Genomic DNA, 15,603 nt, shown 5'->3' on the forward strand with positions numbered 1-15,603 from the left:
ATTCTGCCCACTTTGAACTTCCATTGGTTTGTTTTCAAAATTCATTTTTGCTTCTTTAGCAGGCCCTTTCTTATGTTGTGAGGGTCACAGCAAGGAATTTATCATTTTTTCACTGGTGCAGGAAGCTGCTGTTGTGCTGAAGTGCTTTCAAATGGTGTTTCTTGCAACCACAGAAATGTTGTGCAAAGAGAGTAAGGGTGGGTGTGCCCTTGTCCTTCCTGCTGTGAGACACTTGGTGTTAACTTCCACATGAATTGAAACGAGTGGCTATTGTCAGTTTTCAAATAGAATTAATTGTTCTGGCTAAAAGGAGACTTACTACATGAAGTGAACATACCATGTCTCTTTTTGTAATTATTCTTCCTTTTTAATTCCTCTTTTCTTCATGTAATGCCATCAACAGTTTTCTTAAACTGATGCTGTATTCACAGAAAAGAAAAATGTGGTGAGTGCAGAAAAAGTACTGGCAATTATATTTCAAGTCAGATGTCTGTTTCATACACCAATTTCTTGCTAGAACTGTGCCAAAAATGTGTTTTTTAAATTTTTTTCCCCAAACTTTGTATTTAAAAAAACCTAAATTTAAACAGTTCTTGGCAAAGACGACAGGAATTTGGGCAAAAGAGATAGGAATGGATCACTCTATCTCTACCTAAACACAGATTTGAATTCTTAAATAAGGATGTATTACGTATGGTTCACAGCCATTAACTTTTTTTAATATTAAGTGTGTTTTTATTGCAGATACATTATGTTCTACCACTGCTTGTGTGCCTGCTTTGTCTGACCTCCTGTGGATACCAGCAGCAAGTGGATGATTTGTGACATGCTTATTTAAAGGGCTTCATCACTCCCATGTTTCATACAGAGATTTCTCAAGTGAGAAAAGGTAATTAGTGAGAAAGTAGTGAGAAATGCTCTGATTTTTGAATCTCCAGAGTTGTATTTTTGAAGTGGTATGGCTTAAGATCCTAGCCCTGGATGTTTCCCTAGAAACCCACAAAGGAAGAAAAAAAAAAAGACATAAACTGAAGGTGGGGGACAATTATTTTCAAGAAGAGAGATTAGATTTTGCAAAAGTGGTAGAGCCCATAGCTCAAATCGTTCATAAGAAGAAAAATGTTCTGAACAGGGCTGTGAATGCTGAGTATTATTAAATCATGAGGATTTTGTATGTCCTCCACATTTTAATGAAATTTCTTGCATAAGTGGTAGTTTTCAATCACATTAATTAATTTCTTCCTTGTTGATTTAAAAAGAACCATATGAATTAGTGCAGTCCAGTGTGGCTGATAAAATTAATCCTCAGGTGCAGTGGAGGTACAGACAACAGAATATTGCATGTAAACATGTTGCATTGTAGATGCTGGTGATTGTTGTTAGAGCAATATGGGGAACGATTAATCTCATCGTTTAGAAGCTGTGACTTGAAGTGCTATCCAGATTAGGAACATTAAAGTAATCCTGTTGGATCAAATCCTCTGTTCATCAGTACCAGAATCAGATCTTTTATAGTTAGTAGCTTTGATCTCCAAATAAAGATGTTTATATTCTACCCAGATTTTGTTACACATTTTTGTTATGTGGATAAAGGGTCAGGCCATTTTGACTTTCACTGAGTGATGATTGTGTCAGATAACCACTTTCAGATGTGTGTGGACCAGGTACATAGCTCCCTTTTTGCAAACAAATACCTCCATGGTACTGTGAGTAACTTACCTATAAAAGTCCCATTCTGGGTATATTAAATCCTTTTACACAGCTATAGTAATTCTTTACATGAACATTTACATTCTTTATACAAACACAGAAATTCTTTTGAATTACAGTGTGATGTCAAATCTGTTCTATATACCCCAGAAAATGATACTCAGATATATTCTGCAAACAGGGAGATTAATGTCTCCCAGTATATTTAGTCTCAAATTACTCAACTTTTACAATGGTTGAAGAATAGACTGTATTTTAAATATTCTGGATGAACAGCAATTTTTTTTTTTGCCATGTTTAATTTCTCTGTGGTGATGGTGAAATGGTCTCTGGATGCAGCAAAGAAGGGAAAACCAAGTGTGTGCAATTGGAGACTAGTCTGCTAAGAAATAAAGGTGAAAGCAGTTTTGTTCGTGATGAGCTTTTTCACACACTGGTGAGTGGTGACCTTGTGTTTTGATTACTGCACAAGTTCTGTCATAGAACTGGTTTACTTGGATGCATAGGACAAAGGCCAAAAGCGTTTTCTGTTTTTCAGTGAAGAAACTGATTTAGGGATTTTTTTGCTTTCACCTGTTTCATCAGCTCTTTGACATAAAAGAAAACCTTGAAAATGATTTACATTGAAATTGTGACACAATTATACAAATAGTATCTCTGGAGATTTTTCACATTATTGCATGAAACCTTTGAAATTAGTGCAACAAAAAGAGTGGAGTATTCTGTTACAATATTTACTTTGCATTTTTTACTGCACTTTGTTGATGTTTCATATTCTTAGGTGTGATTAAGCAAGGGTCCCTTCTTGGTTAATGGAGTTTTTTCTATAGAAATGAGGAAATGCTGAGGTTTTTTTGAAATGGCGAATGTGTTTCTAAATACCCAGCTTTTTATGAAGGAGATCTAGGCACAGACATGTCTGTTCAGTTCACTTTTGAAGTTGGCCAGGTTTTCAGTTAGTCCTATAAACAAGATTTTCATTCAGTGTTGGATACACATAATACCAAGTGACCAAGATGAAAGGTCTTCAGGTGAAGATCTGTATTCAACAGAGGATTAATGTTAGACTATTTTTTAAAAAATTGCTGTGGTAATTAAATAAGTCTTCCTCTGGAGATTAAAGTTGTGAATATTTTGTATAAGAAAATGGTAGAGCACAAACATTGTATTTTGCATATTGTTGACAGAGGTAGTGAGAAATCTTTTAAATAGGATGCTTCTATTGATGTGGTGGTTATTTTCTTCTAAGAAACAGGAATTCCTTGATGGGTTAAGAGAAACACGTATTTTTCCTTAATTGAACACTTGTTACCTGTGTGCTGCCTTTGCAGCTGAAAGCACAAATCTCATTTAAAGGTGACTGGCTCTATGAATGAGGCATAGGGAATCCATATGACCTGCTAGATCAGAGCCCAAGGAATATAGTGAGTGACAGTTGCACCTAGAAATCCAGATTTATATGTTTGTGATACACTGGCTCTTTGTGTTACTTAGTTTGGGAAATAGAATTATGCACTTTTCTCTTGGTGATGATGTCTTTTTTTTCTTTCCCCCAGAATTACTGTCATGGTAGCATAGTTTTACCCTCCTGTATGTGTAACTGAATATTTTTGTCTGTCACATAGTTCGTGAAGTTAAGGTTTTCATCCGTTAAGGTTTTTAGCCTTTTTTAATGTGGACTTAACTGTTGTGATCAATTTCTGTAGCACAAGTCATCTTTAGCCCACATAAATGTATACTCATACAGTCATCCTTTCCTCAGTAATTGTAGTTCAGAGCAGAAAATTTAAAAAAAACCCATATTCCAAACAGCTCTTTTATGATAAAGCAACATAGTTCAATATAAACAAAAGCTGTCAAAAATTGCACTTTAAGAGTGTAACACCCATCTGCCTATGCATATTTTTAAGTTAAACTGTAACATTTTCATGTTCAGTATCTTTATTAACTATTCAGTATCTTCCAACAATGATGTACAGTGGGATTGAGTGCACCCTCAGCCACTTTGGGGATGACACCAAACTGAGTGGTGCAGCTGATGGGCTTGAGGGAAGGGATGCCATCCAGAGGGACCTTGACAGGCTTGAAAAGTTGGCCTGTGGGAGCCTTGTGAAATTCCCCAAGACCAAGTGCAAGGTTCTGCGCATGGGTTGGAGCAATACCCAGTATCAGTACAGTCTGGGAAATGAATGGATTGAGAGCAGCTCTGCAGAGGAGGACTCGGGGATAGAGGTGGGTGAAAAATGAGACATGAGCTGGCAATGTGTGCTTGCAGCCCAGAAGGCCGATTGTATCATATAAAAAGAAGCGTGGCCAGCAGGTCAAGTGATGTGATTCTCTGCTCTTGTGAGACCCCACTTGGAGTCCTGTGTCCAGCTCTGGGGTCCCTAGCACAAGGAAGACATGGACCAGTTAGAGATGGTCCAGAGGAGGACCACAGAAGTAATCAGAGGGCTGGAATACCTCTCCTGTGAAGAAAGGCTGAAAGAGTTGAGGTTGTTCAGCCTGGAGGAAAGAACGCCCCAGGGAGACCTTATTGTGGCCCAAACCATTCTATGATTCTAAAAAATCAAATCTTTATAACTGATGTCTTGTTTAGACCCATCCTGCATTTTCAAAATATGAAATGCTGAATTCCTGGTGGTAGTTACTGAAATCAGTTGTAATAAAAGCAAGCCTTACAGACTGTGGTCAAAGCTTTTATCATAAGCATGGATTCTACTGATTAAAATTATGATAGAGCCACAGAAGAGCAAAAGCATTCTTCAACTGATTTTTGGAATATGCTGTCAATCTCTCTTTTTAAACTTGGGGTTTTTTTCATTATCAGATATACCTGTGGTTATATATTGAGTTGTTTGTCTCTGATTACATTTATCAGAGAGGATTTTTAGCTTGAGTTCCTTATGAATAGACTTCAGTCTGAAAGGAAGTGGTCTTGGAAGTCCTCCCATTTGTAGATACAAAACAAGTCTGCTTACTTTGTCTTACCTCTCACTTCAGTTGGTACATGAGATGCTGGGGGATATGGTGTAGGGGAGACCTTTGCAGAGTAGAGCTGATGGTTGGACTCGATGATCCAAAGGGTCTTTTCCAACCTGGATAATTCTATGATTCTATGTTTTCTTTTAAATGTCTGCTTAAGACTAAAACTCAGCTGAAAGGTGCTATTCCAACCCTTCTCTTCATCAGTGTCAGTTTGTGACCTATCTAGTTGTTTTGTCTTGTAAGTTCTCAGTGCAATCTTTGCGTTTAAGCTGGGAATATGAGTTGCACAGATGTCGTTAAAAGGATTATTTTGGCTTTCAGGTTTAACTAGCATGTTTCAATTGGATAAGTGAGAACACACGGTCTAAAAGAGGGAGGTAATAAATCTTCTAGTTGGACTTTCAGTTAGTATCTTCATTTTTCCCTGTTGTAGTGTCTGTTATTTCTCAGACTAGGGCAATGTAGTAAATCAAAGAGAAACTCAGCTTTTAGAGACCTTCTAAGCCATTCTGTCCTCAGCTGTTAATATTTTTTCCTGTGTCAGAACAGTACTATCATTAAATACGAGTATTACAAGCAAAACCAAATACAATTAGTCAAGAAGTACTCCTTACATTTCTTTTAGGCAAATGCTCTGAACAGAACCAAAACGAACAATGGCCTGTCTTACAATGACAAATATGGAAGGTACAACTTCTACTGCCCACCAGAATGGTGACATCCACAGGAATAGCAGTGCACCGAAGCAGACAGAACCATTGCTTCAAGTGTACCTTTATCATTCTCCTGGGAAGACAGGAGGAGACTACCTTCAATTTCCAGCTGGAGAATATGTTGCAGAAGAGATTTGTGCTGTTGCCTGTAAAGCCTGTGGTAAGTATATACATAACAGTTTTCCTAATGAAGAAGCGAAATTCAATTTAATAATCCAGAGCTCATCAAAATGGTGGCATTTTAGGTGAACTGCTAATCTGTCTGTTCTTTCAGAAATAATTAGCACTAGGCTGCAAAACTGTTCCTGTCAGAATGATTGTGAAACTGAGATTATAATCACGTGACTGCTATCTTTTTTCAAATAATTTGAGGGCATACTATCCTTTACCTGGAATAATTCTTTCATTAAGCTGAGATATAGCTTGGATAGTTAAATCACAGCAGGAGCTGGAAATAGCTTGAATTACTTTCTGATGCAACCCTGCAAAACAGATTGGTTCTGGAAGCTATACACGTTTTGTATATTATACATGCTTAATTACTTTGCAGATGGAAACTGTTCTATCAGATATAATATTACTGCTTGTGTGTGTGTCTAAGGCTTTTCGTAATCGTTTAGGAAATAAAGTGAGTAAATGAAGGGGTAGTATATTTGAAATAAATAAATAAATGAAACATATTTGTATTTAAGAATGCCTTTGAATTGCTACATTTGCCCATAGTTTAACATGAACAGGTGCTGAGACTCATAGTAAAATTCAAGCATGCATTTTATGCATGCTTCTTTCTGTCATTGCAAAACTACTCTGAATTTGTGAATAAAAAAATTCATTCCAATAAACTTCAGATATTAAAGTGACTGTCTTTTTGTTCCCCATGCACATATGCACATACATACGTGTACACAGAGTCTGTCCATATCTTCTTTTGGGCTGTCAATGGTACAAGGCTGGATTTGTCTTCTGGCTTTCCAAGTGCTGTATTTCAAGTGCAAATGAATTTTAAAAAAGGCTCGTAATTACAAATGTTTCTTTTCCAGTGGGTCACAAATATAAAACTGCTGACTCAGACTGTACATTTTATTATCTCCAAACTTCTTATACTTTTGTTATTTTTGTCTTTTGATTGCTGTACTCTTTTTAAATATGGTTTTAATGACTCTACTTTTGGGAGGGATCTGATAGTTTTTTCTGTGGTGTTGAATGTCTTGTACTGACTGAGTTGCATGCTGTGAGTTGGTAATTTGCTTGTATATGCTACTTTCACAAAGATTCTTGTGGGTTTAACCCCTGTTGTTCCTTGGAGTTCTTTAGGTGTGGCAGAGTCGGACTAAGATCCGAGTTTGCAGAGTTGCTCTTTATGTAACACGAGAGCTTTAGGCAGATAAGCACATACAATGAGGTCAGCAGAAGCACTGTCAGGGATTAATTCTGGGAGACCATGAGGAAGTAGTATGGTATTCAGAAGTTTACAAAGTTTTAGTTGTGTGAGATTCCACTGCTCTAACAACCTTGTAGGTCTGAGTTTAACAGATGGACCTGGAAGTGCTCTTGAAGTTGAGGTGTCTTTTTGGTGGCTCAAATCAGGATCTTCCAGATACCTTCCACTGTGTCCCCAAGATTCTGTAGTCTCTTTACTCCACTTGAAGGAAAAAAAAAAAGTATTGTCTCCCAGCTTTAGAAAATGTGCCCATAGTCATTTCTGTAGTAAGGATAGATTTCTTAGCACTGGTGCCTGTATTTCTTGGATTTCAATTTTGCCTTTTTAGGTTTGTCAGCTCAGTTCAGGTCCTCAGGTACAGCATCTAAAGGTGTATAAGGCTAGTGGTGGGGGGGAGGTTCTTTACTTTCTGAGTGTTAAAATGGTATTGAATTTTCACATTAGACAATGGTTAAATACTTTTTTTTTAATGGAAGTAAATACTGTTGTAGTCACTGAGGGTATTTCTGTTTCAGCATTCTTCACCAGAGTTTCTAAAGTATATCGGTAGTGATTTATACTTGTATAAATAAAATATTTTATCATGTTAAGCCTTTATCCTTGTAGAGCTGAGGTTGACAAAGTCCTCTCAAGAGTGGTTTCTGCCTGACAGCTACTATTTTTCTCAAAGGAATTTGTAGCTTAATTTCTTTCTAAATTGGTGGAAAAGGCTGAAATGGCTGCAGGTTTTGTTCTCTTTCATAACAGTCATTAGCATTTAAATCACAAGGTACCACTTACTATTTTTTGTTTTTTCTAGGAGGTTTTGTGGTTGTACATCAGAACATGTAGGTCTGCAAAGCCTTATACAGTCAAATAATGTTTATGTTGGCAAGACTTTTCTTTTGGGAGTTAAGCTATGAATCAGAACACTTAATAAAGAAGAGAGTGGTTCAGGTAGTAGGCATGTCCAAAATATAACAAACTTGGTAATTGTTAATGAACTTTCTGTCATCTGAGCAATTGTTAGATCTCTTGATAGCAGAGCTGGTTACATCAAAGTATGGCTGATTGTTATTGGTGGCAAGCAGAACTGGATCTAGGCAAACGTTAGCAGTTACAGAGAGTCTTGTTACGTACCTTTTACACAGTTCAAACAACTGGAAGTTTTCCAATCTGTTCTGACTTGACTCTAGATCTGTTGTATGTGGCATGTATTGGCTATGTAAGTATTAATCTGTCTAAATATTACTCTAGTTGCATGCCAGTTTGAGGCACGCATGCAGAAGCTAAGGCTTTATTTAAAAATAACTTTACATTTCTGGAAAAATATAACAAATATGAAACTATTTGTAGGTTTGTATTTTTACATGGAAAACTCTCTGAAGATGAAACTGAATATCACATTTTCTAACTAGAAATGCAAGAATAAATGAAGTGTCTTGAAATTAAATTGACAAATCAATGTTGTGTTCAGCTCTTGTATGTTAACTAGTATGTTAATTGCCATGTGTAAAATTATAAATGTCACACCAAAACCAAGGTAAGTCTTCACTCTCAGGTGGCATTAGAGGAACCTAACTGATGGTGGAAATTAAATATGACTGAGAAATTGTTCTAGAAGTTACAGAATCACTGTGTTAGATGTGTTTTTTGAATTTAGTATGAGACACTTGTTTTCACAAATCAAGATCTTAAACACTTTCATTTTCTCCACTTTCTCAAGTAATCTTAAATGAATTTCTCATTCAAGTTGTTTTTAATGTGTTTTAATCAGTTTATGAAACTATCAAGCAGTCAAGACCAGACAAATGCAAGTAGTAGTAATGGTTCAGGAAAGCCACCAGAGTTGATGCGAGAGGGTGATAACACAAGCTTGATGTGATACTTTACAGAATAAATAAATGTGATTGTTTACAGAATAACTACAAACTCTGTTTATAATTTTTGTTTTACTTGAAGTGTAAATAATGAAAAAAATCTAGAAATCTGTGTTTTAAAATTATCAGATGTATTGAAAATAACATGAACTGAATTTTGTTCTGGTGTATCAGTAAATCAGATACAGACTACTGGGAACATCTGAAGTCTTTGAATTTGAATCTTGGATGTATTTATTTGTATACAGAAAGAAGGATGTTTTGTATACTATATTAGTGTAACTATGCTGTACCAGTAATTTTGCAGTAAGAAAGCCCAGTCTTTGTAAGTGGATTTAAGAGTTTTTATTATCAAAGTAATTAAAAAAAACCCAAAGCCACCAGAAAAACAAAACTGTGGACTATGCACTGTAACTTACCTGAATAATGCATTATACACAAGACCAGTATTAAATGGCAGAATAATTTTCTTTTGATCTTTAAACTAACAATTTGTTGATTTATTCCATCAGCCGAATAATTCAAGTGAAAAATATATGCATGTTTATATGTATAATCCAAATTATTACCAAATTAAAGTTAACAAAGTGAAGATATTTTCATATTACACTAGGTAAGTGAGTTTGTAAATCACAGTTAAAAGGGTTATAAGTAAAGGATTGCTTTGGTGTTAAATAAATTTGTGCTGTGTTCTTGAAAATCTTAATCAGTAGCAAAGTATGCAGAGCTAGTGACTTTAAATGTAACTATAACACTTAAATAGCAGACTGAAAAATGTTTTGACAAAGTCAACCAAGGAGCATAGTTTTGTTTAGAGTCTTGCATTTCTGCCATGGCTTGTCTCCCTGGTGTATACAACCCCCAAATTTCTGTAGGATGTATCTGACTTCAGCTACCTTCTGACAGGCTTTTGTTCGGATTTCACCCCTGCCCTTCTGTTAGGATCATTAAACCCTGAAATCTTAACCTTTAAATGGCATTAGAATCCCAAGAGGGGAACCAGTTTGATAACCCTGGCTGGGTTGTTGAGTTACAGGCAGCTAGCAGTTATGAATTTGTTGGCTTCTGTGTTTGGTTTGGTTTTTTTTAATGTTGATATCCCAAAACTCCACCTTGGAACCTTTTAATTCTCACCCATCTGGTTTGCAAATAGTTTTGAAGTTCCGTGGTACTTTTCTTGAAGTGCTGGTGCCTCCTGGAAAGCCATAAGATAGCAGAGAATTTTTACTTACGCCAAAGTAAAAAGACTTTCAAAACATGTAATGTGACTAAGCACTGAGAGTGCCTGCAGTCAATTAAACATTTTCAAGCAAGCAACTGTGTTGCACAATGTGATGTTTGTATTGATCTGTAGTACATGTCCGCTTGTATGGTTCAGGTGAGATTCATTGTTAGTATGTAGAGAATTTTAAGCAGACTTATCCTTAACGTGCTCAATTTCCAGGATTCACATGGCTCAGTGTTATCATTGATTATAACTGCCCGTGTGTGTGTGTTTTTTGGGAGTGTGAGTCAGTTTTATTTTGTTTCTTTTTCTTAAGTGATAGCCTTTCCTGAAAATCTGCACACAACACACTATCCTCCTCCCGCCTCCCACCCCCAAGGTGAAGGAATGAATTAGAACTCTGGGTAATTCTGTTTTACCAAGAAAGGAAACATGTGCTTTGATTAACCATTCAGAAAACATTTTGTTGACAGGATAGCAACACTGAATGTGGTGTCAGAATTTGGTAAGCCTCCAGTTTGTGTGAAAGATGAGGGTAAGGATACTATTTTTATGTAAGAAAAGACAAGCGATTTTCCATCTGGTATGTGCAAGACTTCCTAAGTTTTAGATAGTTTACTTGAGAACTGACTTAATGTTTCACTGAACTTTGAAAATTGGAGATTTTTAAATTGTTTTTAATCATTAACTCCATGCAACTAATTGCTTTCATCTGTATATGTCTAGTTACTTACATGCTTGAACTGACAATTTCATAAAACAGTATTTCTACTGTAGACTACGTATGGCTTCCACATATCATAGTGGTGTCATGGCATTTTGTGATTTACAGTTCTGGTTTTTATTTTTCATTAGAGGGACATTACCTAATGAAAACATACTGTATGTGTGAAAGGGTACCTAATGCCAACAAAGGAGGATATATAGAAAAACTGTATTTCCTTAGCTGCTTCAGGGTAAATGAAGTAGTGTGACTTGTCTGGATGTGGAACTCTAAAGTCATAATGAGGAAGGGAAGAAACTACTATGCAAATCATTCTTTTTTTTAGGCTTGAGGTAGAGGTTTGAGGAATAAAATTCTGTGTTACAGCCTTTCATGATGTTACTTGACAGTATAGCATGATGAGACTCCTTTATTTAGCCTTATGTACTAAATAAAATATTTGCCAAGAGATAGTCATGTTTTTGTCTTTGCAGTAGTCCAGACAATTTACTTAATAGCCCTTGCTGGAGAAGCAAAGTGGAGAACAATTCTGCTTTATTAGGTCTGAGTCACTGTCTCCTCTCCTAATTAATCACTGATTGCTTTGGTAGTATGGTTAGTGCAGTGCAGAAATCCAGGGGAGGTTTTTTTAGTACCTGTTGTGAACAGCTTTTCTGATTTTACTTGTGTTAAAAATACATTTCTCAGAAGTTTTCACTATTGTTGATATGTTTAGGCTTCATCAGAAGACTTTGATTCCCAACACTCCCACACCTTCACACCCACTCCCAGTCTTTTTGTTTTCATTGTTTCTGAAGAAAACACTTCAATACTGCAGTTATTTGCTTGTGATTTCTCTGCACAATAGCGTTGGTAAGAATTACATGAAAAGAGACGTTTCTGGCCTCTGCTTTCGTCAGACTTTTGCGGACAATTTTCAAGTCTCCATTAAGAGGATTTGCTCTATTTGTATAATCATTGAACTTTTTCAAGTGTAGCAATATTCTGGCACAAATGCATAATTCTTAGGGGTCAGTGAAAATGAAAAAAGTGTAACTCCTTTTCTTGAGAAACACGTATGATCTTGAATCATTGAATACTGGCGGTGAAAGGTACAAGATACAGTTTGGAATTATAAATGCTAAAGTATGAGGGCTGGATGAGTGCAGAGTTTACTTTTCATACATAGAAGGACATTGAAGAGTAATTTTTGGATATTTTTTTGTTAATGCCAACATTTCTGAATTGTAAGGGGAATTTCAAAGTCACACTCCTTGCTTAGTTAAAAGTTTCAGAATGGCAATGATATCTGGATTGAAATATCTGTAGAGTGTTTTGGTTTTTTTGAGAGGCAGGGGTGTGGGGGTTGTGTATGTAGTGTATTTGGTGAAGTATGGCCGCTTAACATTTGAATTTAAGAAAATTACTTGGAAATTTTTTCTTGTTCAGTGTGCTTATGTGGCATTGTTAATAAGGGAAGTGAGACTAGGTAAATATTCAACATTGCTTTGAATGGTGTTTAGCATCTGGCTAGAATCCTGAAATAGGCTGGTGATTCACATGCATTACACTGTAATTGATCTGAAATTATTTGGGGTAGAGAAACCTCACAGCCTTAAAACTGTTAAGTCAGTTGTTACTGCTTTATAGGCAAGTGATCTGTAATGTTATCTAGTTGATCCCACTTCACACATCAAATGAGAACCATGTTTGGTTACATGGGATAGATTTCTTTTTAACTCCATAAAATGGAGTTAATTTGATATTTGTCAAAACTCTGATGGATCAAATATGTCTCACTTCACCATAGATTTGCAACATCTAGATTTACAGCCAGTCCTTCAGTTAGTAATCCCTTCAGGGTTGTTCCTTTGGGAGTTTTGTTTAGTTTTGGTTTCTTTTCAGTTACTTGACATAATACTTTCCACTTCTGTAGTTTCCTGTAAGTCTATGACTCCTTTTCATACAAGATCATGTATTAGGACCTGAGTAGCCTGTATATTTCAGCCATTTAATCTTACATCTGCACAATGGACCTCTTGTTCTTAACCCTCTTACTGGCTCCCTACAGAGGCAAACCGCATTTTGTAACAAATTTAAGCTAGTTGTTATTTAAGACTGAATTACTTTTTGTTACGTGAGCTTATGCAGTTTATGTGGAGTTGATTAGTTGTTTATAACTGATTGTCTTACATGCATTTTTAGATGTGATGAAAGAAATTTGGGTCTGCTGCCTTCAGAAGTTGCCTAGATGTTGTTCAGAACAGAAAGAAAGAAAGAAGGGATTTTTTTTTTCTCCTTGTTTGTTTTGTGAATTTCAGTTATTTCAGTCTGAGCCTTTGGGCAGGGTTATGGTTACTTTGCCTTTTCCCAGAATTCTTTTGTCTCTTAATGTAATTTTAAGTTAGTTTTGTTGTCTTACCTGTTTTTTTTTTCCAGTATTTTTTTCCTTTTTCTCCCAAAGTCCTTTTCCTTAATGTAAATATAGTTTTCTTTCATTATGACCTACCGTGACTTTCACACTGTAGTTTTCATCCTACTCTTGGACCTCTAGACCTGTATCTCTTCCTGTCTTCAAAATATGTTTGTCAGTGGTTGAAGTTCATACTTTTTTGCTGTTGACTCTCAGTCATTTAACCTGTTTTCCAAATCATAGCACTCATGCTACATGGATGCATAACACTGCGTTGTACAATGCTCTGGCACCTGTCTTGTGTTAGGCTGTACTGTCCGCAGGGAACCTCAAAGCCAAACTAAAATTCTGGTCCTGCTGAAGAATTGGTGTTCAACTGATTTCCATAGTTTGTGATTAAGTAGGATTGCTTGTCAATTCTTATTAAAACAATCCTGAATTGTTGCGGGGAAAAAATATTTTCCAGTTTTGTTTAATTAACTGTATGTTTGGTTTTGTTCTCAACTGAGCTACTAAAATGCAAATGGCAGGTGGTTGTCCTAGTCATGACTTTCTTTGTATTGCTTTACCTAGAATTTTTCATTTGTCTAAAATCTTAAAATCAATGCCTAGATCTGTTTTTGGAAGAGGTAAGGAGAAAGGTAATGTACTGTTGTTAGCTGTTACTAAACTGAGAGGCTAAGAAGCCATTGTGTTAAATGCCATACAGAGAAAATCTTATAATCTAAGAGTGAAGTACAGGGTAACAGGTGAACACAGTCTGCAGTCAGAGAACATAAAGGCAGAATGAGAAAATAAACAGGGAAAAATGGTGTGCAGGTTATGGGGTGATGATTGCAGTGCTGTTGACAGTGATAGAGCAGTGCAATGAATACTTGGGGAACGTGCCAATCTACTACTTTTAACCCACATTTTTTTTAATAAAGTCAATTCTTTGTGAAATTAATTTCCTATAAATGTTTGCTTCTCTGTTCTTTAGGTATCATGCCAGTGTATCATAACATGTTTGCACTCATGGGTGAAACAGAGAGAATGTGGTATCCCCCAAATCACATCTTCCATGTAGATGAAGCAACCAGACTCATCCTAATTTACCGGCTAAGGTAATATAAACCGAATGTTATGCACTTTTCATGGTAAAACAAACCTATGTGAAAAAACACAACCAATAAGATATTTAGTTGAACCATAGTTATGGACAGATTGTTGGTAATATCTGGATAAGAGACAGATAGAAGCATCAAAATTATCGGGGTAAGTTTGAATAACATATTTTATCAATTGTCTGTATACCAAGTTTTCAATGTCAGATTGGAGAAACAAACAACTAAAAATATAGCAGAAATAAAAATAGTATTTATCTTAATAATGATACATCTCACCTCTTCTGTGCTTACCTGTTTGAAATTAGTGGCAGTTCTGAAATGCAGAGTAATTATCCTGTGTAGTCAGGCAGATATCTGCAATAGAACCATTTTTCTCTAACTTGATTTTTGAATGTGGACATCTAAAGCTTCAGTCACAGTTTTCCTTATGTAAAAGATTTTCTTTATTTACATTGCATAATGTGGCCTGAGTGTTTCTTTAGGAATTGTCTGAAAGGAAACAGGAAGACAGTAACATAAAACTCTCTATATCCTGATCAATGAGGATAACTTGCCGGGCTCCTTGCTCCTACCAGTACAGCTTATCACACCCTACTTAAATGTTGCAGTACTTTAAGACACCAAGAACCGGATCTAAAGCCTTCCATTGACTAACTGGGGCTTCATACTGGTCCTCCAAACCAGCCAGCACTAATTACATATCTATGAAAGCAATAATATCTGGTGTTGGTAAGTGAAAGTAGCTGTTTATTGATGTTTGTTTAAATATTTCCTAACAGGTTTTATTTTCCCCACTGGTATTGCAATGGCACCAGCAGAGCATATCGGTATGGCATTCTTCGAGGTGCAGAAAGCCCTGTTCTTGATGATCATGTCATGTCTTACCTATTTGCACAGGTATGATTTACTTAATTATTTTTTAATGCAGATTGGTAAAGGTTGGTAGTATTTATTCACTTGCACATCTTCTGATAGTAACTGTATAGGCTTCTTTGACAACTTGAAGCCCACTCAAGATGAAAATTAAATTCCATGTCATATTGTGTATTTGGACAGATGAAGCTCAAATGGCAGTTGTGAGAGAGCAGTGAGAGTGTATAGCTCCTTTCTTGTGCCACTACCACGTGGAAGTCTTTCAGTGTGACTTTCATTTTGGACTGACACAATGTAGAACAATATCCTCTCCAATAGGGACCTTTTCAAGATTTGAAACGAAAATATTTTGAAAATGGTGTTTCTAAGCATGATGGTAGCCAGTATCCATTATGAACATGTGCATCTTTTTGTGGACAAGGGGACTCATTCAGAAGAATGTAGTCTTAAAAAAACCAAAAACTGATCAACTAAACAAAAACCCCACAAAAAAAAACCCAAACAAAAAAAAAAAAACACCACAAAAGAAGCCAAACCCCCACACCTCAAAAAACTCTTATTGATGAGCTGCA

General features: G+C 36.1%; 1 protein-coding gene across 11 annotated transcripts in view; it reads left to right on the forward strand.

Annotated features, from left to right (window-relative positions):
* Positions 1-15,603, forward strand: part of JAK2 (Janus kinase 2) — a 100,048-nt gene that overhangs the window by 47,056 nt on the left and 37,389 nt on the right. For 9 of the 11 annotated variants that reach the window (XM_074811603.1, XM_074811601.1, XM_074811600.1 and 6 more), the window contains 4 exons: positions 745-889; positions 5,324-5,571; positions 14,032-14,155; positions 14,938-15,055. In XM_074811603.1, the coding sequence (XP_074667704.1) occupies positions 5,355-5,571; positions 14,032-14,155; positions 14,938-15,055 (459 nt within the window). In that variant the 5' untranslated portion in view covers positions 745-889; positions 5,324-5,354. Of the gene's footprint in view, positions 1-744; positions 890-2,049; positions 2,147-3,823; positions 3,943-5,323; positions 5,572-14,031; positions 14,156-14,937; positions 15,056-15,603 lie in introns of those variants that run through there. The other 2 variants (XM_074811610.1, XM_074811611.1) reach the window with 2 other exon arrangements.

This window comes from Strix aluco, chromosome Z (assembly GCF_031877795.1).
Source record: "Strix aluco isolate bStrAlu1 chromosome Z, bStrAlu1.hap1, whole genome shotgun sequence".
Classification (NCBI taxonomy): domain Eukaryota; kingdom Metazoa; phylum Chordata; class Aves; order Strigiformes; family Strigidae; genus Strix; species Strix aluco.